We start from the raw sequence: 22492 nt of genomic DNA on the forward strand, positions 1-22492 counted from the left end.
ATGGCATTTGCAGTCTTCTAATATTGTGAGGCTGCGGGACATGGACTATAATTCACAGGGGTATCGGCTGGAAGATGGGCAACAAGATGTATGCGATCCCAGCTCGAGCTCGAAGATCCTGTCAGAACTACTGTCGCCAGTTCCATCTCACATATTGTATTATAGTTATTTTCTAGTCACCTAACCTTTTCATTACACTCTAACACATTGCTTGACATTTCTCTCCCTCTCCACTCATCCATGATTTCCGTCTACACATCGCCCAACATGTATAAATCTTGGTTACATCTATTATCTCTCCATTATGCAGCCTCCCTCCGCCTGTCGTGATCGGTGTACAGGTTACCGCGACAGAGGCCCTATTATGCCAGGTAGATGCGTTTGACAACGTTGAATGGGCGCCACGGCACCCATGTGGCTTAGCTGAGCCGGCACTTGGGATTACATTGGCTGGGCATGATATTAGACAGAACCCACATTTGCAGTGGAGGTCGATTTGCAATACATGTTTTGGACGATCTTAGTAGATCATTCTTTGCGCCCGAACCCTCGATGTTCAAATCCCGATTCCTCGGCGCTGGGAGCCCAGCTGGCTTCAGACACTTGATGAGGAGATAAAGTAGCTTTAGGGCCTTACAATAAATATCACCAGATGCATTCAGAGGATCGATGGACCTCTTCTTGATCTAGCATCTAAGAAGGTGACAAGTGCTATATGAATATCCCATATATCGAGCCAATCCTGTTTGGGCGCTTCTTAAGCTTATTGTGACCTCCTGGTGAGCCGGATTGCCTGCTTCCTCATAGGTAACCCATTGCAACTCCTAACAGTGACTTGTAAATACTTATATAGTAACTTGTTGATTATATGGATACCTAACTATTAAGCAAAACTAAATGTTTGTAATCATATAAATACCCACGGAATGGACAGGGATTAGCAAGTTATGCGACAAATGACATCATGATCCTCACCAGCCATATAAACACGAGGTGCAGCCCATGACTTTCATGCAACTTGCCTACTACACTATCAATTATCCAAAACTTAAGTAGAGAATATGCAACCTTTAGTCACGGAAAACGTACTCATCCGCGGCACGCGAATCGCCTATGGCATCTACGGAGAACCAACCGGAGAACCCGTCGTCTTACTCCACGGGACACCATCCAGCTCTCTCATCTGGCGAAACGTCGTGCCTCAACTCACAAGCGCCCACTACAGAGTCCATGTCTTCGACTGGCTTGGCTACGGGCTCTCCGAACGCCCCTGGGATCCATCCATCGATACCTCGATTTCGGGCCAGGTGCCGATCCTAGAGGGGTTACTGGCGCACTGGGGTCTGGAATCAGCCCATGTCGTAGCTCATGATATTGGCGGAGGGATCGCACAGCGCTTCGCCATTTTCTCGCCGCAGAGGATTCGTTCGCTGACGCTTGTGGATGTGGTCAGTTTCGACAGTTATCCGTCTGCGAGAACAAAGAAGCAGATGGAGGACGGGCTGGAGACCCTAATTCGGGCGCCTGACGCAAGACATCGCGAGCATTACCGGGATTGGTTGCGGTCTGCTGTGCACAAACGGGAGCAGTTCGAGAGTTCGAGTCTTGATGTCTTTTTGGGGTATATTTCTGGGCCCGTCGGGCAGGCGAGTCTCTACCAGCATCAGGTCCGGTTCTATGATCCCAAGCATACGCTGGAGATTGCCGACCGGTTGGGTGAGCTAGGGAAACTGCCAGTTAAGCTGATCTGGGGCGCGAATGATGGGTGGCAGGTTCCTGATTGGGCCCTTAAATTGCATGAAGCTATTCCCGGGTCAGAATTGGAGTTTATTGAGGATTGCGGGCACTTTTCTCCGGAGGATCAGCCAGAAAAGCTTGCGAAGTCCCTGGTCACGTTCCTGAAGGGGCATTCATAGTTGCCTCGATTGGGGCCAATTGCTTGTCATTTACCGACGTAACCGAGTATCTGCTGCGCCGCTACCAAACTGTCTTCACATCCCAACCCTTGACCCGCACACGTACCCAAAGAAAGCACGCAAATGACGCCATATAGCTCAGCCCAGTGAACAGGATGACACCCCAGAAGCCCCTCCTTCCCCCCTCAGTAGCCGTGATCAAGCTCCCAGCAATCGGAATGCCCGTCAAGCATCCAATACTGGCAACCGTATACGCACTTGCATAATACCTCCCGTAGTCTTGGGTGTCGCACAGTTGCCCCAGACACACCGGCATTAGACTGATGTTTGAACCGCTCGCAAACCCAAACACGATCACAAACATGATCATCAACGTCTTACTGGGCGCAGTTCCCGCTAATGCATCCGGTAGCCATAGCCCGATCACCGCAGCCAGGCAGACGAGATTCGATACGATCATGGTATTATACCGGCCACTTTTATCCGCTACGTAGCCGATGAAATATCGTCCAAAACAGGAGACCGCGTTCAAGATCGCGAGGAGCCGGTACGCGAACGCTGCAGCGCCGCTTACGGCCTCGGCGTTTGAAAGGCCCTGCCGCGTGAGATAGTAGCTGGGAACGTAGGTGAGGGGGACAAAATACGCCCATTCGATGAGAAAAACACCGGCGGTGGTTACTGCCATCGCGCCGGTGCCGTCCCAGAATATGCGCAGGTCAGGCAGCATATCGCGCCATGAAGTCGCGGCGCCTTTCTTGGGGGGGAGTCGACTTTTGCAAAGGAGGACACTGATCACGCAGAGGAAGAGGAGCACGAAGCCTACGATGCGTGTTGCCCAGGCCCAGCCCACTTTTGGGAGCAGGGATTGCATCATGAGGGGGAACAGGACGCCGCCGAATCCGCTGCCGGTGAATGCAAAGCCGGATGCTTCGCCGCGGCGTTTGTCGAACCAGTGGGAGATGGCACCCATTGCCGGGGTGAAGAGAAAGGAGTTTCCGATTCCGCTGAGGATGGAGAAGGCGAGGACAAATTGGTAGTACTCTTGAGGCTACATGTTAGCTATTTCCTTCGAGGAATCGTTGCTGAAAAGACAACCTGTGCATAAACCGAGTGTAAAGGTTCCCACGAGCAGAAAGACGGTCCCTATCATGATGAGCTCCCTAGGGCCCCTGGCGTCAAATATCGGTCCGACTTGTAAGCCACAGAAGTACGAAACAAAGACATAAATGCCGAATATCCATCCCGTAGAGTCCGTAGAGGTGTTTGCCAAGAGGGTCGTGGAAACATATGCCTCCAGTACACCCACCGAGTTCATGAGGCCTAGCCCCGCGGTCATACAGCACCAGGAGCCCAAAGCGACTGTCCAGGCTGCGATACCTCCTTCCGGGTAGCTGATTATCTCATCCAGAGATGCAGAGACTGGTTGTGTCAAGCATTTCTTAGAGCACTGAGATGGCTTCTCAGATGAGATCTGTGGCCCCTCCATTTCCAGAACGTTGACGCGAATATACTGGAGCCTGGAATTAACAAGAGATCTAGTTGAGGGGGAAAATATAAAACGGGCAACAAGTCTAAGAGAGTGCAAGGAGGGGCAACAGCCAGTGCTGCAAGATCATGGGTAATACACAAGAGCCAAGCATTTGCTCTAGAGTGATTGGTGGGAGGGTTCCATCAAGGACTGGACTCTATTGTAGTAATCGTTCTAATCTACGTCAGAGCAAAAGCACCCGAGTGATTCGTGGCAGTCCCTGTGCCAGTGATGGATCTAACGGATTTGTCGGATCTGACTCTCCATGCAAGCAGATAGCACTAAACAGGTCTACCCCGCTTACCTATTGAACTCACTGGTTCTCGCAGTAATGTTCCTTCGGTTACACGTTACCATCCTTGGTATGCCTCGATTTATAGAGAAGCACGAGTTGCCTTCTTTCTTTGGCCATCACCTAACGTCGTTCACATACCTGAAAAACCACAGACGTGGCCTCGGTCTCCTGTCACAGTTCACCACGATATCCCCGAGTAATCCTGGCATGCTTAAACTGCTCGCGAGGATACCTCAGGCAACTGTTCATCTCAATCTACAGGGGCAATAGATAAATACAAGCTTTCTGACTGCTGCCGCTGCAGATCCCGAAGCCGAGGCAGCGCCATAAGATTCTGGTTCAAAGCATTTACCAACCGGGTCTGCGAAACGATCCATTTCAGGTGTTGATAGACCTGCTCGATGAGGCGCCACGCCAAAAGTCTGCATGCTCAAAGCAAAGTGCGCTTCAACTTGAGTACGTTTTGAGCAAAGCCCATTCTCTGTATTTCTTGATAGATATTGGTGTTATACCATTTCCTCCGCCACAGTCTCTCGGTAACTAGGCCCATGCACGCCTCGGGTGGTTATGGATGACAGACGCGTAGCAATACAAATCGTCCATCATTAGTCAGTCGACATCCACATAACTATATATTGGATAGATCCGGGCTCACAGAAAACATGAAAGCTTTGCAACTCTGAGAGCCGATATATTGGTTTCCATAACAACCATGAGGCATGTTGGCATCATTGCCGTAACATATATTGGTGATCAAGCAAGTGCCACAAAATCTGATCTATATTTAACGTCCAGTCCACGAGTTTTCCGGGAATCGCCAGTATGTACCATGCGCAAAATACTGTTTCCACTCGGCATTAATGAGAATGCTTTATGCAACATGTCAGAGTGATGTAGCGTTCTGGTAAGCACTAGCTTCCCATTATCAATGCTCATAGGGCAGGCGTTTTCGTCGTATGTGTAGCGTGCATTAGTGGCATAACTCCCGCGTGTCAAGCTCATATTCGACAAGGGAATTTGACCATATGTAGCCTCGCAGGAACAACAACTTTTCCTCTCTCTCCTCAAATCCCTCCCTTATTGTCCTGGATTTGTGGTGCGGCATGTTGCGGTTTTCAGTTTTCTTGAGCGCCATTTGCGCCATTGCTCTCGCACAAACAGGCAAGACATCGCCCAGCGTCTTTGAACCCGACAATTTCGATGTGAATGCCGCGCTTTATAATCTTGGGGTGGATGTCTCTTCAATCCCTGCTCTGAGGTCGCTGCAGTCGCGATCAACTGAATCTGCCTGTCGTGTAGCAGTAAGTACTTCGATTCATGAATCCTGAAAAGCATGGAAGGCCTGATATTCTACAGTGCGGCACCCTGAGCTTTCTGTACGGCCCTAGTAGAGCGTTCGCGCAGAATACCACTGCGTATACCAATGCCACAGGATCGTACTGGTCGGTCCAGCAGGAAGAACTTCGTCCTTACTGCATCTTCAAGCCGTCAGTAAACACCGATGTTTCTATTCTTGTACTTCTTGCAAGGTACACTGGGTGTCCCTTTGCCATCAAGAGTGGTGGCCATGCTGCCTTTGCGGGTGCATCGAGTATCCAGGGCGGGATTACGGTCTTGTTGAAAGATATGAACACAATTGCTCTGAATGGCGATAGGTCGGTAGTGTCCGTTGGTCCCGGAAATGTCTGGGTCCAAGTATACGCGGCATTAGAGCCCTATGGCCTCGCTGCAATTGGTGGCAGGGTTTCGACAATTGGCGTTGGAGGACTTACGACCGGAGGTGGGATCTCGTACTACTCCAATCTGTACGGCTGGGCTTGCGATAATGTCGAGAGTTTCGAGGTAGGGTATCCATACATTAAACTTGTGTCCAGAAGCTCACTAGAGTGAAGGTTGTTACTGCGAGCGGTGCCATCCTCACAGCTAGTGTAGACTCTTATCCCGACCTCTACTGGGCTCTCCGAGGCGGTGGGAATAACCTCGGCATCGTCACCAAGTTCAACCTCTATACCATTCCGAGCCCTGAAATGCGAGGTGGAACCCGAGTCTTTGCTGAATATCAATTCAGCAAGGTCATCAGCGCCTTCGTCAGCGTAGTGAACGGCGCCTCCAACGACGGCAACGCGCAGCACTGGGTCGCGTTCGTGCATACTCAGGGACAGAACATTGCTGCTGCCGAGATCACATATGTCAAGAACGTCAGCGAGCCGGCCATTTTTGCTCCCTACCGCGCTATTCCGGCGATACAGGATAGCACGGCGGCCAGGACCTTGGTGGAGTACTGTGACGCTGTCCAAGAGGTTAATCCCGATGGACTGCGGGAGATGTACTGGACGTTAACTGTGCGCTTGGACGAGGGCTTTGCCAACTGGGTTACTGAGTACTTTTACTCTGTTCTTCCGCAGGTTCTGAGCATTCCAGGTATCAATCCTGACCTCGTCAATCAGGGCATTACCGTTCCCATGCTTAAGAACATGACGCGCAATGGAGGTAACGCACTGGGTCTGGACGCCTCGGATGGTCCACTTCACCTACTGCTGATGTCGACCTGGTGGGAAAATGCTGATGACGATGAGAAGATAGTTGCATGGGCTAAGGATTTCTGGGATACAGTCACTGCCAAAGCGAAAAAGGATGGCGTGTTCCATGACTATGTTTACATGAACTATGCGAGCCAGTATCAGGATGTGATAGCGGGTTATGGGGCTGCCAATAAGGCCAAACTACAGAGCATTGCTGCCAGGTATGATCCCAAGGGGATCTATCAGACGCTACAGCCCGGGTATTTCAAGTTGAATGGCGCACCTGCCTCAGATTCGCTTTGATTGTTGAAATCGTTGAGCGTATTGCTGATTAGCGAAATGGTCTGGAGACTTTTTCATTTCAAGCCATATATAGCAGTCATTGGGAGGAAATATCAATCCACGCTGCATTTTTCCTTGAGTGATGAACATGTTGCTGGTATTCATCTGATACTGCTTTTTATGTCATTTTTCACAGCATCATGCTTGTGAGACATAGGGCTTGTAGTGACAATGGCTACAATAGAACGCCTCAATATTCACATATTAAAAGGTTCTCAGTTCAGATTACAGTTCAGCAAGGTCTCAGGCTATTCTAGGGCATCTTAAGAACCTTTTACGGTTTAGACTACTACCTAAATAAAGTAAGGTGGGAAACCTCAGTAAGGTCTTAACTGCACTTTTTATTGCCTTTTATCAACTCCTAGTGTACATATGAGTATATATCTACGTGCACCAAGCTATGCTAAATTTGGCTAATACATTATGTATGTTTAGACTTCATAATGCAAAGTGAATCAGATCAAACTTAACATTAACAGTCAGCCATTAACAGGAGAACCTGCCGAACATTTATGCGAGTCGGGCCACGGAAAAGCTATGGCGTGTAGGCGAGACATTACCCGAGTACTCATATGTATAGCCCCAGGTTGTTCCACCGCAAGGAACGGACAAGCGATAGTGGGTCCGACAAGAGCGCAAAAACGCAGCTGCCAATTATATTTAATGTTTCCTGGAACATGCCGTCCTCAGTCTATAACGCAGATCGGCCTACGGTACTAGTGTAGGAGGGATATCCAGACGACATAATTGAGGACAAGGAGCTGCTCGATCGTGCTTCGGTTAAGCCACGGCGTCTATTTACGACCGGATGAAACGTAAATGGACTCGGTAAGGATCCATGTTACTGGCACCCAAAGAACTCAGGGACGCTCGTGTCCAACCCCAACTCATCCAGCCAGTTTAAGAAATCCTCACTCGTTTCAAGTGCATCTACATTCGGTGTTGTCCCACATGGTTCGTAGGCATTTAGGGACATCTCAATGGAATGTAAACTGGTTGGCATAGGGTGATTGTCTGTACCGTTTTGTGGCCCGTCTGCCATCTGCCCGGCTGACGGATAATCCAACGTATCATTCAAGAGCTTGATTATGACCTTGGTAACCTCCACGCACGCTTGATGTGTCACATTTGTGGGTGGGCTAGCGCTTTCAAACCAGGAGACAAGCAGGCTTAGATCGCGGATAATTCTGGACCGGGGGATGGAACATGGTAGTGATACCCTGGCCACTGTGCAGCGATGGAGTTCGGTTGCGAGGACACCTGCTGCCGGGAGAGCGTAGAGGAGAAACTAGTTGACCGACAGGTTAGAACAGAATGGCGATGGATTACAGTGACTTACAATCCACGTGTACTGCTCGCGGATGCTGGCCTCTTGATTCCGGTGCTTCGCAAAATCTGTGACTGCCGAGACGATCTGCATGGCCGAGTCCAGAAGATCGGACATGGCGTCGGGGACCTCATTGGAGCGGATGCGCTCGACCTGAAACAGCGTGTGGAGGTATTCTAGGTGGATGACCAGGCTTATTATGGCCAGGGGCGGACTTAATGCCTTCCAGGAGTTTTTGCTGTAGTGGAACTGACTGGGGATTTTGTCCCATAATCGTTTACACTCTTGATAGGTAGCCCTACAAGCATATTAGCTTTCACCATACTGCGACAAGTATTGCGAATCCTACTGGAGTTCATTTTGTCTGGAATGAACAGAGCCTCGCCCCAAGGACAGTCCCACCACCTGCTCTCGCAACATCGCTACCATGTATCGTAGCCGGATGACGGTGGCAGGGCGCAGACCACCGTTGAACGTACCCCATCCATCCGGCGTGAGCTTGCTTATAGCGTTGTCAACGGAAAGGCGGTCCAGGACTATACTATCGTCATCAATATCTAAGGGTAGTTCCACGTCACAATAATGATATGGCAGTCGAGGCGGCCTTCCGAGAAGAGTAGCGATATTTTTGTCGGCTCGATATGACGCTGCAAAGACTCTCTTACGGGTTTCCGAGAGGAAAAATGGAACGGCGGAACCCAGGACGATCTGGACGGTGTAGGCCCATAGCATAAATGCAAGAGACCAAGTCCCCAAATTGCGCGTAAATATGATGGCCTACTCTGTGTCAGCATTGTGAATTGAGTGCCAGCCCTATGAAGTGATCGGTCTTACTTGTCTCGCCCATTATATTCGATGCCAATACGAAGTATGTGTAGTTCAGCCAAACCACCAAGTCATTCACATTGTCGTACTGTCTGCAGATTTCGATACATGCATGACTTGCTGCCGCCATTTCCCTGGCAAAAGCATCCGCGTCTAGTTCCTCCTTGCCGTTCAGAGACAAAAGTGGAGTGGCGCGAGACGACACGCTAGCACCGAGCCCCGCCAAAGCGAATAGGAGGCCGGCAAACTCCCATCGCAGATTCGGACCTGTGAACAGGGTGTAAAACTGGTCTGTCGTCATGTTTGCTTCAAGCTTGATTGATTTGGTGGCTGTGTTCTGAGTGATCCGGGATCCCAAATCCTCTTGCGGCCATCTCTCCTTGTCCCAGTGGCTTCGAAGCAGCCTTAAGGGAGTAAGGATTAGAGGAGCTGGGATGACTGTGAACGGCCCCCGATGGTATTCGTCTGTCACTAAATCTTCATACAGCCTGAGCGGCCGCAGAAGCTGCACCAGTCGGGGAATGAGGTGTGTGAAGTCGGCACTCCACGCCTTGCGCAGGGTGGATCCATGGGAAGTTTTCGGTGTAGAAAGGCTCAAGTCCTGTTGATCATGGCCGAATGTTGACATAAAGCTGGTGGATCCCAAGTATGTTGGCTGAGTAGATGTCAGGCCCGCTTGAGGATCAGTTGGTATGGTGCTATCACCAGAACTGATAGAGACGCCAGGGCCCTCATCATCCTCGCGCGATGGGTTGACAGGAGACACGCTGCGGGGTACGTGTGCCTTCTTCCGTGATCGGGTCAGAGGGGCCGGATGGTAGTAACACTGATAGGCTCTCTGTCAGTCCGCGCCTTAATGCTCCAGACCATTTAACTTCAGATGCGAATCGGAATCAGTATTGGAACAGTGTCTACCTTGAAACTCAACCCCCTAACATCACATCGTCGACATTTCGGTAGTCCATGATCACACCGGATCTTAGAGACACGACATGGTTCGCAGGAGACTTGCTTGCCATTCTTACGGACCATAACCTTGGAAATGTTCTCCATGACGAACAGACTCGGTCGTCTTGGCCATGCCCATATTGCCGTTTTTCGATGGTAATTGTGACGGGAAGATGAAGCACCGGACGAGAACAGAATCGGAGTGCCTACTGATTACTCATCACAGGTTTACTCCGCTCGGGATAAACACCAGAGTATTCAGGCATCCCGAGGCATGTATTCCGAGCTCAGTCGGAATGAAACGAATGAATGGATGTAGTTGGCAGCATACCATGCCGCGCTCTTCCAAGATACTTATTAAAATGTCTCCTGCATCCTCTTTCTACGCTTTTCTTTTAGTCAGATGGCTACCGACCGTATTGTTGTTATTGACTCCAATTCTCCTTCGATCAGTACCAAGCATAGAGGCGCTTGTCATTGCCTGCCACGCTCATCATGAGCAAGTCGGACGATATCGAAAGACAGATGGTGGTTACATCCAACGAGCATCAGGGGAAGCCACAGCAATTACAATTGGCGACATGTGAGCATGACGAAGAGAATCTGCTTCCAGTGATAGACGATATACCCTTCCGGGTATGGCTGATTGCTTTCGTGGGAGCCGCTGAGCGCTTCGTCTGGTATGGAGCGACCAGCCCTTTGCGTGAGTCTGCTGTCAAGTGACTCGTGGCGAGGCAAGGATTCTGATACCTAGCAGAGAATTATATTCAACATTCACCCTCTAGCAAGATTCCCGGCGTACTGGGCCTACGCGAAGCAACGGCGACCAATATTGTGAATGCGATGATGGCCGGGGGCTATCTCACCACCATCCCAGCAGCGGTGGTGGCTGATACCTGGCTGGGTCGGTACAGAACAATTCTAGTCTCTGCTGTGTATGGTCTTGGGTCGATTGCTTGCATCATCGTCAAGCTAATGATCGGACAGCATCCAACTCTGTGGCTCGGTGATTTTGTTCGGGTCCTCCTTGCCTCGCGCTATTCAATCCGGGGCTGCAGAAGGTGGATTAGTTACCGCCATTGTGCTCATCGCCGTGGGCTCAGGAGGAGTGCGATCCTCTGTCGCTCCGTTCATCGGTATGTGTCAGAATGAGAGCATCAGTCACCTGAAGCTAATCCGGGCTGACCATGCACAGCGGAGCAGTATACTGAAGCAATCCCCAAGGTCAGAGTGCTAAAGAACAGACGAAAGGTCATCACAGATCGAGCGCTCACAATCCAATACATCTACAATGTATACTATTGGTATTCTCCTCTTTGCCCTGCCTCGGCGTCGAGGCGCTGCTAACTCGGGGTTAGGATGGTGAATATCGGGGGGTTATCGGCCCTAATCACCACAATCCTTGAGAAGTATGTTGGATACTGGGTCGCATACCTTCTTCCCTTGTGCATGATGGCACTGTCGATTGTACCGTTGCTGGCGTGGCGACATACATTTGGTGAGTGACTCCTCGCCCCGACGCTAGAGAAATAGATACCAATGTTCTCGCAATCAGTTCGGCGCCCGCCAAGTGGCTCGGTACTCCCACAAGCCGGCAGGGCTATGTTGTATGGGATTCGTGAAGGGTTCCAGATGGATGGGGCCAAACCGCAGAAACAGCGAGAGAAGCACCACCGACAGGTGACGTGGTCCGATACATTCATTGACGAGTTGAAAAGTGGATTGCTCGCATGTCGTGTTTTGTATGCCCTCCAGCGTGTATGATCGATTCAGATGCAGGGGCAACTGACATTATACAGTCTCTTATTCCCCATTCATTGGTTGTGCATGAACCAAACCTTCAATAACCTCATTTCCCAGGCCGGACAGATGGTCAACTCCGGGGTTCCAAACGACACTATCAAGTCATTCAATCCCATCTCCAGCATTCTACTGACGCCGATAGTCGCGCGTGGCCTATACCCATTCTTGACCCAGCACAAGATCCGATTCGGCCCCATGGCCCGCATTGTCGTCGGATTTCTCTTTCTGACCCTCGCTATGGCCTACACCGCAATCCTACAAAAATTAGTATATTCCACGGGCCCCTGTTACGATCAACCCCTGGCATGCCCCGAGTCGGACCATGGCCACATTCCCAATCAAATCTCGATGTTCCTGCAAATACCCATCTACGTTCTTGGTGCGATTGCGGAGATTTTCTGTTTCACCACAGGGACGGAATATGCCTACAATCAAGCTCCGAAATCTATGAAGTCGGTGGTCCAGTCGGTGTGGATGGCCACAGCTGGAGTTGGAGCTTGCCTGGCGATGGCGTTTACGCCCATCAACAAGGACCCCCATCTGGTTATCATGTATTCATCGTTGGCGGGCGTCATGGCCGTGACGACTGTTTTGTTCGGGATATTGTTCGGAAAGCACGATCGGGAGAAGGCCGTTCTTCTATAGTTGATTATTGGCCGGTTTGGTAAACATGTTAGGGACCAGTGGGTGAGTTTACATCACGGTAGTTAGTAGGGGTGCCGGATTTCGGAGCAGACTCCGGTATAAGCGGTACCCCTAAGTGATCCTGCTGCAGGTGCGGATTTCGGAGAGTAGACTCCGGTCTCCTGGACTACAGATGCAGTGCATTTATAGGCAGAGAGGAGGTGTCACTCTTATATGTTATTATAAACCGGTAGTTAAGCAGTTATACTAACAGCACCACCCGTCCTCACGTCTTGCAATGGCTGAGAAAAGTGCCTCTAGCGATGATGCAGAGCCCAAGTACGAGTATCCGTCTGGGCTGGCGGTCAGCCTGATCCTCACATCAGTTACCCTGGCCTATTTCCTATTTTTCCTCGACCTTGCCGTCCTTTCTACCGCCACTCCGGCCATTACCTCTGAGTTCGACTCGTTGGTGGATGTCGGCTGGTATGGCGGCGCCTACCAGCTTGGAAGTGCAGCGTTCCAGCCTTTGACCGGCAAGATCTACAGCCAGTTTTCCACCAAGGTATGTTGGTCTACGCCGCGCGTAGAATGAACACTAACCAGATCATGCAGTGGACCTTCCTGATCTTCTTTGTTCTCTTCGAGATAGGGTCTGCCATCTGCGGAGCGGCCCAGTCGTCGCCCATGTTCATCGTCGGCCGCGCCATCGCAGGCGTAGGGTCTGCTGGTGTAGCCAACGGCGCGGTGACGACCATTTCTTCGGTGCTCCCAACAAAGAAACAGGCGCTTTTCATGGGGCTCAACATGGGTATGGGCCAGTTGGGCCTGGCGACGGGGCCCATCATCGGAGGGGCTTTCACCACAAACGTGTCCTGGCGGTGGTGCTTTTACATCAACCTCCCTCTGGGCGTTGTCGTCGGCGGATTTCTTCTCTTCAACACGATTCCCGAACCGAAACCCAAGAGTCCGCCTCTAGAGATTCTCGGCACTGCCATCAAGTCTCTGGATCTCCCCGGATTCATGCTCGTCTGCCCGGCTGTGGTGATGTTCCTCTTGGGGCTGCAGTTTGGCGGGAATCAATACCCTTGGAATAGTTCCGTCGTGATTGGCTTGCTGGTCGGCGGCGCCGTCACGTTTGGTCTCTTCCTGGTCTGGGAGCATCGTCGGGGAGACGAGGCCATGGTGCCGTTTGCCATGCTCCGACACCGAGTCATTTGGTCGACCGCAATGACCATGTTCTTCAGCCTGTCCAGTGTCCTGGTGGCGGATTTCTACATTGCGATATACTTCCAGGCGATCCGAGACGACTCGCCCTTGATGAGTGGCGTGCACATGCTCCCCATCACGCTCGGCCTAGTCCTCTTTACGATGGTCTCGGGCGCCCTGATCTCCATTCTGGGGTACTATCTTCCGTTTCTTCTGGCCGGCGGTGCCATCTCGGCAGTGGGCTACGGGCTTCTGTCGACCCTAAGCCCTACAACTTCGGTTGCCAAATGGATCGGGTATCAGATTCTCTACGGTGTCGCAAGCGGTTGCACAGCGGCGGCTCCATACATCGCCATACAGAACCTCGTGGCTCCGGCGCAGATCCCCCAGGCCATGGCCATTGTCATTTTCTGGCAAAACATCGGGGCGGCTACCTCTCTGATTGCTGCGAATGCAATTTTCAGTAACAGCCTCCGTCACCAGCTTCAGCAGCGCGCTGCTCAGATTGGCCAAGCTCCGGACGCTGTTGTCGCCGCGGGAGTCCGCTCCATCCGGGACTTGGTGTCCGGCTCCCAGCTGGCTGCTGTGCTCGAGGCCTACGCCAAAAGTATCGACCACGTTATGTACCTCGGTCTGGCGGTCAGCCTTGCGGTTTTGGTCTTTGCTCCGGGACTCGGATGGAAGGATATTCGCAAGGTCAAGGATCTTCAGGTTATTGGCAGCGAGTCTCCTGCCAGTGGTGATCAAGAGTCCGCTGGGACAAGTAGAGTCGTGCCACCAATGGCTTAGACAAGGCTGTAGTGACCATTACTTACTCAATGTCCGCCTGCTGAGGTTACCAGTCATTGTTCGGGGTATACTAATTCTCGCTGTGCTTCCTATGACGTGTTCTCTAGAAGAGGTTATGGATCTTTAATATTACCTTTTTAGTGACTTGATGCAAAGGATCCGCATGCACAGAGCAGAATTACTGATACGCAGAAAAATCTCAGTCACTCTGGTGGATTGGACTTACACTACAGATAGCCTTAGGTGCGGCGATTTGCCTGCACACACATATCTCGACCAGATATACCAACATGACAATTAATTTTCCATCGCTAGCAATAAGCGCAGTAATCGGGTATACTAAATAACTACAACAACGATATCTTGTCCCCGCCCTATTCAAAGCTCGCTCAACTACAACGTCACGACAAGCTTCTTCGCCGAGACCCCCTTCCTCTGGAGATCCAGAGCATCTTGAATCTTGTTCAGTCCCTTGCCTACGACATGCGGTGGAGGTGCTGGCACAAACTGGCGCTGCTCAAGCGCCTGCGGCAGGAACTCCGTATAAATGCGAGCCACGACGCTATTTGGATCGACCAGGCCATCGAGGAGGATAAATTTGGCTTCGACCCCGGTCCGAGCGCGCCTCGCAGTCGACTTGACCATCCCGCCCACCATGCCCATCAAGTATGTGCCCTTGCCAACAAAAGTGGTGAGCTTATCAGGAGGTATTATGGCGCCAGCCAATGCGATGCGCTTCCGCGTGAGGCGGACATCATGATGCTTCATCACGGCGGTGCATGCCTCGACGGCCCCACGGCCAATGGCGCAGGCACCAACCAGCTCACAGCCCTGGAGAGCAGCCAGGATGTCCTTGACCAGTGTTCTGCTCCTGTAATCGAATACATGGTTTGCACCGAGACTCTTCACGTAGTCGAAGTTCCTTGGGGACGAGGTAGATATGACTCCATAGCCAGCAGACACAGCTAGCTGCACGGCGTTGCTCCCCACGCTTGACGCGCCGCCAGTAATAATAACAGTGCGCGGCAGGCCCGACTTGCCCACCACATCCGTGGGCGCCGGGACCCGAGGCATGTCGAGGCCCAGGTAATCCGGGTGGAAGAGACCCCATGCTGCTGTCCCGAGACCCAGTCCCAAGACGCAGGCCTGTTCGTCGGTGATGTGGGTTGGAGTCGGCGCCAGCATATGCTGTCGCATCACTGTGTACAGTTGGAACCCTCCCTCGGCGGGGCGGTTGACTTCCTTGGCTATGGCCGTGGCACTTCCGAAGACTCGGTCGCCTACCCGGAACCGATCCACGTCGGGAGCGACCTCGACCACCTCGCCGGCGACATCGGTGCCAAAGATGAAGGGGTATTTGACGTAGCCGGCGATCGCCGGCCCAATGAACTGCAGCACCCAGTCGAATGGGTTGATAGCCACGGCGGTGTTCTTGATCACTACCTGGCCGGGGCCTGGGGGCGTGTAGGGCGCATCGCCAACTTTGAACGGTCGTGTCTTTTTGGCGGGGATCCAGGCAGCCTGATTGTTTGGAGGCATTGCGATCGGATGGGCGTTGCACCAATCAAAGAGCAAATGGAGGGTATGAAGCAGACAGAAACAGAAACAAAAGCCGCAGAACTTGAGCGCGGTTACATGGACATGATATTAGTAGAAAGCTCTAAGGGATATCAGGGCTTCAGCGCTGGGTAGTACTTGAGCATACCGTGGCGGGCTCTGAGCGGCATTCGGACAACTGAATTCCGGCTGAGGCACGCCGTAGATGTCAGTTCGAGTGCTTTTCGCGCCATTTTCCCTCCCTGTGTCGTCCATTGAAGGATTGCTTTTGTAGTCATGTCGTCTCTGCTACTCCAAAAATGATGGAGTTCGACAAGAGCGTGCATCTTAAGTGGCTGCTACCCCTGTCTTTGTTTACTTAATAGTTATTTCTAACTAATAACCCCGCCGGCTCCGTCTCGTCTTCCTGGCGGCTAGATCCGACCCTTGTATATGAACGGACTTCGGAGGTCTAAATCCGTCGGCATGACACGGCAGGATTTAGGTAATCTCCGTGCAAGGAGATCCCTAACTCACCTCCGTTCGACATCTCTGAACTATCTCCTACATGCGATCACATTTTGACGTAGCTGGCGGGATACTATGGAGAGGTCGAAATCGAAACCAGCTGCCGACCAGTCCTGCAGCTATGGCCAAGCCTGCACGCATTGCTACAAAGCCAAGTGTCGGTGCGTACGTGCTCCAAGCGGCGATACTTGTGAAAGGTGTCTCCGTCTCAAGAAAAGGTGTGAGCGATCAGAGTCGGTTCGCCGGCGGAATGTTCAGAATGCTCAGACATCCAGAGTGTCTGATAGGCGGATTACCCGGCTAGAGGAGAAAATGGAGAGCCTGTTATCCACTATGCAGTCTTTCATCGGTTCCACGGCGGCTTCGGCGTCTGCTGTCGACATCCTTCAGACTCTCCACGGGGACGACAGTTCGGCATCCACATCTTCTTCAAATACTACTCTAGTAACCCCTGCGAGCACTACTCTGGGCTTCAATGAGGGACCGAATCTCGCGACAGAGGCAACTCCTTATCCTCTGTCCACCCCCGCTCCATCGCCATATCGAGCGGACGAAAGACTCGATTTCTTCCGGTCCCGAATGCTGCCATCCTTTCCGTTTATCGACCTGACTCCAGAGATGACAAGCTGCCATCTACGCCAAAATAGGCCTTTCTTGCTCCAAGCCATCCACACCGTGACCACGTTCTCAACCCAGGAAAGATTCACTCTAGTGGAGGAGCTGAAGCGTACCCTGTTCACATCGGCGTTGCTCCAAGTTCAGTCAAATATCGACCTCCTGCTTGGATTGTTAACGTATCTAGCATGGAGTACGGACCCTTTCCTCGGCCGAGCAGACCTCGTCTCTCGCCTCATGATGCTGGCAATTTCACTCGTCTATGATCTGCGGTTGTTCAAACCTTCATCGCCAGACGTGCAACTCATGATGACTATTACCCAGGGGCGGGCGGACGACAATAATCAGAGCCCCAAGGATCAAACGCCATACGACTTATTGGAAAGGCAGCGGGCAGTACTGGCGTGTTTTATTTTGAGCTCTAAGTGCGTATGCCTCTGTTCTTATGGTCGAAACTATACTAATGTACGACTATCCTAGTATTGCGTCGCACCTTGGGCGTCAAGACGCTCTACGATGGACGCCTCAGATGGAAGAGGCGCTCCAAATCCTCACAATAACCGAAGCTTGTTCTGCAGATTGGCTATTTGTCTCTCAAGTCCGCTTGCAGCTCTTAAAGCAAAGAGCAGATGACGTACGGCAACAGGACGAGGCTCGCACCGCAACAGCTCCTGCGGCAGTTTCGGCTCCTCGCCTTTTGTATCTCAAGACTTTACGAAAGGAGCTCCATGAGCTAAGGTCTACGTTTCCTCCCGACCTCCCCCGGCTAGGTAAGTAGCGACCACAAATAACCTGGCAGATCTTCTCCGGGAAGGCTTATACCTCCACATGCAGACATCCTCAATGCACAAGCCCAATACGTCGAATTATACATAAACCAGCTCGCCTATTCCATCAGCCAAGACTCACCTCCTCTCAATCTATCTGGCCTACTAGGATTCGAACGCCTGGAATGTTTATGGCAGTCGGTCGAGAACATCAAGTCGTGGCTGGACCATTTCTACCAAATCCCTTGCTCAAACCTCGTTGGCCAACCCTTTCATTTCTGGTCCCAGATGATTCTGACGATCACACTGTTGAAATATCTATCAACATTGCAAGATCCCGAATGGGATTGCCAAGCGGTGCGGGACACCGTTCACCTGATCTCGACGATGGACGGTATGATTCAGAAGCTCGATCTAAGCAGCGAGGAGCCGGAACTTCAGTGCGACGACCATTTACTCAAGTTCTTATCCAAGCTTTTAACCAGATGTCGTTTGTGGGCTGAAGCTCGATGGCATGACGCGGAGACCAGGCAGGGCCAGAGTGCCAGCGCGGACACTACCGGTCGCAATCACCAAATCCCAGAGCTGGATCAGATGGTCTGGATGCAGTCGATGGATCTAGGAGACGATCAGTGGTTTGAAAATGTACTGGGTATGCCCACTACATTCTACTAGTTACCATTTTCAGAGCTCAGACTACGAAATCCAATCTATCTACACCTATGCAACTCCAACGAGTAATCTCAAGTGAGTGACAGATTGATCGACGGGACTGTATTGCTTCTCCCTGGCGTATAGACAGACAGACATCGATGTCCTCTCTGCATATCGTTTAGCAATATGTTAGTATTTTTTCCTCGGGGCTCCTACTCTGGCTCAAAAGCGGGCATCCTAGGGTTGAAGCAATCAGTTATCCACTCATTAATACATAGTGATGATGGTATTGCTAGGGATTGCCGCCATACGAGCCTTTCAGTGTCGAATTAGGTTTCGTTCTCTAGTAGATTGTGATTTTATTGCATACATGACATTGTTACCGTTCTCTCTCATCCCTTCAGATGTACGATCACTCGCGTGTTGATACTCGAGTAGACTTGGCCTTGAGCAAGGCCTCCTTCATTTCCTCGAGGTCTTTCTTCTTGCGCGTGGCCTCTTCCTCAAGGTACCGTTCTAGCTCTTTTGCTTCTTCCACATCTGAGTCTTCCTTTTCGATTTCATATGCTCTCAGGTGCTCCGGGATCTCTTCATACTTTGCGTCGCGGTCGTACAGTTCGTTCAGTTGCCGGGTAATCTCCTCTGGGACATCGTAGTTGATGCGGAATACATGGCCATCCAGGCACATGGCATCCGGCGCGACAGATGGTATGGTCCAGGCTTCGTCATCAGTATGGGACGAGTTGTCTCTAGTGGCCATTGCGAGGGTTGTTGTTGTGGTTAGAGAGATATTAATTCTCTTCTTGATTAATTGATAAGCGATTTGGTTTGTGTAGAGGGGAACAAATGGAAGGAGGCGTGTATGGAAAGGGCAGAATTGTCAGCCGTGGAAAGCAATCCATGTGACCATCGGCTACTTAAGACGAACCAGCTATTACTAATGGAATTTTCTAATTTAATACAGTATAATATACCGTTGATCACCCTTTCAATTCCGTGGTATCCTGGAACAACTTGGCTTAAATGATCCTGTCTGATGAGATACACGGGTGTGTTAAAATATTGTTGCTCATTGACCAACCTGTCAGCATATCAAACTAGCCCCCTGCTCCTTCAATATGCTCCTTCACAACTTTGGCGCAAATGGACTACTCTCCATGTCATTCATGAGCCATGGCAACATCGATGGCCGTGTCGCCCGTTGCATTCCGCGCCATAGGATCCAGACCCTTTGAAAGAAGAGATAAAAGCCTTTCATACATCCTCAGCATCTATTACTTCACCAGCAAATGCAGCAATGTCTGGCCCTCCTGGTCTTGTGCTTTCAAGTCCGCCCCAGCCTTCTCAAACATCTCCAAGGCTTCTTTGTCGATCTTGTCACATGGCTCATCCATATCCATCCATGCATGAAGGTATACCACTTTTCCTCCCGATTCCGATACCGATCAGTGTCAAATGCTGTGATGCATAACTCCAGGGCAGACTGCCCATCCACATTCCGAGCATTTGGACCAACGCTGCGGCCCAGGAGTAGGCCGCATAGGCATCTTTGTTCTTCACCGCGCACGCCAAAGTCATCAAGCCAGCTCAGTGCCAGGTAATGCAGAGCAGTATTACCCCGGGGATCGCGGACCAGGGGGTCTGCGCCTGTCGCTAGGAGATTATCAATTGTATTTTCAAGGGTGCCGGATTGCTTAATGTTGACCAGTAGGCTCTCATACGGGACAAAGCAGCGATAAAAGGATACACGCCTGCATTGTCAGGTTGATTGACGAGCGACCCATAGTTGTTAGCCACGTATACGAGGGACGCCCTAATAACAGGCGGTTCATTTTCGGAGCGCAATTGATGACTTGCCTCGAGCAGGTGATGCAGAGCATCCTTTCCAAGGTTATCGACAGCCAACTCATTCACACGGCGGTTGACAAATATTCAAATAGTGTCGGCGTATGCGGTGAGGTACTTGTAGTTACTCCAGGGAGCTCTTTAGACCTTTCAGTAGTTGTCCGGCTGACGGAATGGGTTATGTTGGATTCCACCCAGGGTTTTCTCGGGAACAAATCCCCGTGCCCGCCGTCGCTTGCAGCATCAGCGCCCATGGCACTCCGACAGGCAGAGAGGAGGACCGTTCGGCCCTGCGTGTCTCTGTGCCCAATGTCGACGTGGCCACAAAAAGACAAGTACCAGCTTGACAAACTCTCTTTCGCGAAGGAGGTAATATATGCTGCTGTTGCCATTCGGGCCATATTCCTCTTCTGCTCATGCGGGTCCGATTCAAAGCGTGAGTATGTCAATGCAAGGTGAAGATGATACCACTCGTCTGGATCCCCATAGATTTCAGGGGGCTGAGAACTCTTATCGCTGCTGGCCCAGCACTGCTTTACTCCTGCCGTATTCGTGAGATCCGCGTAATCTGGCCTGGCATTTGGATCAACAGCACCGGTATCCAACAGAATCTTAACCGTTCCTGCCGCATCTGCGTAGAGCCCCGTTACGGGCTGCTTCGCAAAGATCAAAGGCATCTGGTTTATGCCCCTGGGACAGAAGCTTGCGCGCACGGTCGCGTTCTTCACCGCGCGAGGGATTTCCAGTCCTTTTCATTGTTCCAAGTGGCTTTCAACCGGAGCTTAAGGGGGAAGTGGACAAGGTTACATTGGGTGTCTTAGATTGTAGAGACTAGAGGCCATCTAGTATTAGGTACGCTGTGAGTCACTTTTGTAGCTTTCTCTAGGTGACGATTCTTAACCCAAATCAGCAGTATATCCAGAATGCCTATATATATCAAATCAACACCATCAAGGAGGGCTACAATTCTACGGACGTGCGGTCAGGGACCAGAGTGTATCTTTCTGAATAGGTACCGTCGCAGCTTCGCGCGGTGCCTGAGGCATGCAAGTACAAAAACGGCGCTAGTCAGTGTTTCCCCACCAGTCATTATGCCTCTTTGCGCCAAGAGAGGCTTAAAGGAAAGCCACTAAGCCTAAAATGGTCAATTATCGCGATGTCCTCGTCCCAGCTTTGTTCGATGGCTATCGATGGTCAGATATGAGGCACGAGGCTTTGCTTTCATGGACACAGTCTCGTAATTATGTGGCTCAGTGAAAATGACGCGGTATATATAGCAAGTCGACCATATCCTGTCACTCTCAGCACCATCTCCTGCCACCAACTTTACAGCTAGATACAGAACAAAAAAGCTCATTCTGTCCTGCAATTGATCAACAACCTCAACTCAGAGCCGAACACTATGAAGACCAATGAAATGCAGTCTCTCTCAGGGGGTCACACCCACATCGCAATTGCTGAAGTGACCATCTTCTCCCTCATTCAAGTGGTACAATTTATCACAAGATTCATGCAGGAATGGCAGTACTGGCACCACAGAAGGGAGAGAAATGTCCACAGATGCGTGCTGTACTCCTGGTTTGGCATGCTTGGAATTTTGGCGCACCGTAAGTGCTAATTCACCTGCCCACTATGGTTTCGGACAGGGCTGATCGAGGTGGGTCAGTCCGAATTGCGGGTTCCGCGATGGTGATTGCTGTTTCCAATCCGAGCAAGTCGGTCTTGACAGCAGAGATCATTCTGCAAAGTATCGGACTATCACCTCTTTTGTTCGAAGTGAGCCTTGTCCTGTTGCGAAGGTACGTCATGTGTTTGCTCAAGAAGTTGCAAGAAGTTGCAAGAAGTTGCAAGAAGTAACGTCTAGAAGTGGACAGGCTGGACGAAGCGGACACGGAAACACAAGGTACCCGAAACATTTGCGATTTCTACTTCACGGCTTTCGCTTCCCAGTCATCTTGTCTCTGGTCTGTGCCGTGGTCGGTGAGACAATGAATATCTCCGCCTGTAGGGATATTGGCTCGGCTGTCTTCGTCATTACCTTTGCATTCGTGATCGGTCTCGTACTTTGGATTGCAATCGCGTACCGCACGGTTCTGCCCCGGAATGGTCACCGCGGCGTGATGCTGGTCCTTGCCACTCTGCCATTCTTGGCTGTCAGAATCGCCTGCTTTCTGCTGAGTGAGTATGGATCGGATGAATTCAACGCTGTCACTGGCAAAGAGGGGATCAAAGTTGGCATGGGCCTATTGATGGAGGTTGTCGTCGCAATGCTTCTATTGTTATCACGAGGCACGATGGAGCCATTTGGATATAAAACTCTCCATACCGAGGAATGCGAGAGAGGCGACAGGCCTTGAGCACGGTGGATATCTTCTCAACAAAGTTGGACATAATGACGACCAATAAGGGAGAAAGAGGA

At 51.2% G+C, this 22492-nt stretch overlaps 11 protein-coding genes across 11 annotated transcripts; 6 read left to right on the plus strand and 5 right to left on the minus strand.

The window, feature by feature from the left end:
* Nucleotides 1-1061: 1061 nt before the first annotated feature.
* Nucleotides 1062-1916, plus strand: ALT_2381 (alpha/beta fold hydrolase; the record flags this gene model as incomplete). The annotated part of the gene is made up of 1 exon (XM_033564337.2): nucleotides 1062-1916. The coding sequence occupies one exon, from the start codon at nucleotides 1062-1064 to the stop codon at nucleotides 1914-1916; it is 855 nt and encodes a 284-aa protein (XP_033420228.2).
* A 61-nt stretch (nucleotides 1917-1977) lies between these two features.
* On the minus strand, nucleotides 1978-3402 carry ALT_2382 (riboflavin transporter MCH5; the record flags this gene model as incomplete). Its single annotated transcript, XM_089599325.1, has 2 exons — nucleotides 1978-2957; nucleotides 3024-3402. The coding sequence occupies 2 exons, from the start codon at nucleotides 3400-3402 to the stop codon at nucleotides 1978-1980; spliced, it is 1359 nt and encodes a 452-aa protein (XP_089456471.1).
* A 1440-nt stretch (nucleotides 3403-4842) lies between these two features.
* ALT_2383 (FAD-binding oxidoreductase) lies at nucleotides 4843-6564 on the plus strand (the record flags this gene model as incomplete). The annotated part of the gene is made up of 3 exons (XM_033564339.2): nucleotides 4843-5040; nucleotides 5096-5581; nucleotides 5632-6564. The coding sequence occupies 3 exons, from the start codon at nucleotides 4843-4845 to the stop codon at nucleotides 6562-6564; spliced, it is 1617 nt and encodes a 538-aa protein (XP_033420230.2).
* Nucleotides 6565-7444: 880 nt separating this feature from the next.
* On the minus strand, nucleotides 7445-9842 carry ALT_2384 (fungal specific transcription factor domain-containing protein; the record flags this gene model as incomplete). The annotated part of the gene is made up of 5 exons (XM_089599326.1): nucleotides 7445-7891; nucleotides 7943-8228; nucleotides 8280-8707; nucleotides 8835-9581; nucleotides 9816-9842. The coding sequence occupies 5 exons, from the start codon at nucleotides 9840-9842 to the stop codon at nucleotides 7445-7447; spliced, it is 1935 nt and encodes a 644-aa protein (XP_089456472.1).
* Nucleotides 9843-10198: 356 nt separating this feature from the next.
* ALT_2385 (putative peptide transporter ptr2) lies at nucleotides 10199-12151 on the plus strand (the record flags this gene model as incomplete). The annotated part of the gene is made up of 7 exons (XM_089599327.1): nucleotides 10199-10406; nucleotides 10458-10638; nucleotides 10691-10839; nucleotides 10899-11007; nucleotides 11062-11201; nucleotides 11259-11445; nucleotides 11503-12151. 7 exons carry the CDS (start codon nucleotides 10199-10201, stop codon nucleotides 12149-12151), a joined length of 1623 nt encoding a protein of 540 aa, XP_089456473.1.
* Nucleotides 12152-12428: 277 nt separating this feature from the next.
* On the plus strand, nucleotides 12429-14128 carry ALT_2386 (MDR family MFS transporter; the record flags this gene model as incomplete). The annotated part of the gene is made up of 2 exons (XM_033564342.2): nucleotides 12429-12695; nucleotides 12746-14128. 2 exons carry the CDS (start codon nucleotides 12429-12431, stop codon nucleotides 14126-14128), a joined length of 1650 nt encoding a protein of 549 aa, XP_033420233.1.
* A 393-nt stretch (nucleotides 14129-14521) lies between these two features.
* On the minus strand, nucleotides 14522-15667 carry ALT_2387 (zinc-binding alcohol dehydrogenase family protein; the record flags this gene model as incomplete). The annotated part of the gene is made up of 1 exon (XM_033564343.2): nucleotides 14522-15667. One exon carries the CDS (start codon nucleotides 15665-15667, stop codon nucleotides 14522-14524), a length of 1146 nt encoding a protein of 381 aa, XP_033420234.1.
* Nucleotides 15668-16525: 858 nt separating this feature from the next.
* On the plus strand, nucleotides 16526-18249 carry ALT_2388 (uncharacterized protein; the record flags this gene model as incomplete). Its single annotated transcript, XM_033564344.2, has 3 exons — nucleotides 16526-17232; nucleotides 17288-17577; nucleotides 17642-18249. 3 exons carry the CDS (start codon nucleotides 16526-16528, stop codon nucleotides 18247-18249), a joined length of 1605 nt encoding a protein of 534 aa, XP_033420235.2.
* A 391-nt stretch (nucleotides 18250-18640) lies between these two features.
* ALT_2389 (uncharacterized protein) lies at nucleotides 18641-18988 on the minus strand (the record flags this gene model as incomplete). Its single annotated transcript, XM_033564345.2, has 1 exon — nucleotides 18641-18988. The coding sequence occupies one exon, from the start codon at nucleotides 18986-18988 to the stop codon at nucleotides 18641-18643; it is 348 nt and encodes a 115-aa protein (XP_033420236.2).
* A 400-nt stretch (nucleotides 18989-19388) lies between these two features.
* On the minus strand, nucleotides 19389-20750 carry ALT_2390 (uncharacterized protein; the record flags this gene model as incomplete). The annotated part of the gene is made up of 4 exons (XM_089599328.1): nucleotides 19389-19479; nucleotides 19647-19881; nucleotides 19950-20109; nucleotides 20202-20750. The coding sequence occupies 4 exons, from the start codon at nucleotides 20748-20750 to the stop codon at nucleotides 19389-19391; spliced, it is 1035 nt and encodes a 344-aa protein (XP_089456474.1).
* A 725-nt stretch (nucleotides 20751-21475) lies between these two features.
* Nucleotides 21476-22430, plus strand: ALT_2391 (uncharacterized protein; the record flags this gene model as incomplete). Its single annotated transcript, XM_033564346.2, has 4 exons — nucleotides 21476-21680; nucleotides 21740-21872; nucleotides 21948-21976; nucleotides 22024-22430. The coding sequence occupies 4 exons, from the start codon at nucleotides 21476-21478 to the stop codon at nucleotides 22428-22430; spliced, it is 774 nt and encodes a 257-aa protein (XP_033420237.2).
* Nucleotides 22431-22492: the final 62 nt, after the last annotated feature.

Source organism: Aspergillus lentulus (assembly GCF_001445615.1).
Source record: "Aspergillus lentulus DNA, contig: Alt04, strain: IFM 54703, whole genome shotgun sequence".
NCBI classification, from domain to species: Eukaryota; Fungi; Ascomycota; class Eurotiomycetes; order Eurotiales; family Aspergillaceae; genus Aspergillus; species Aspergillus lentulus.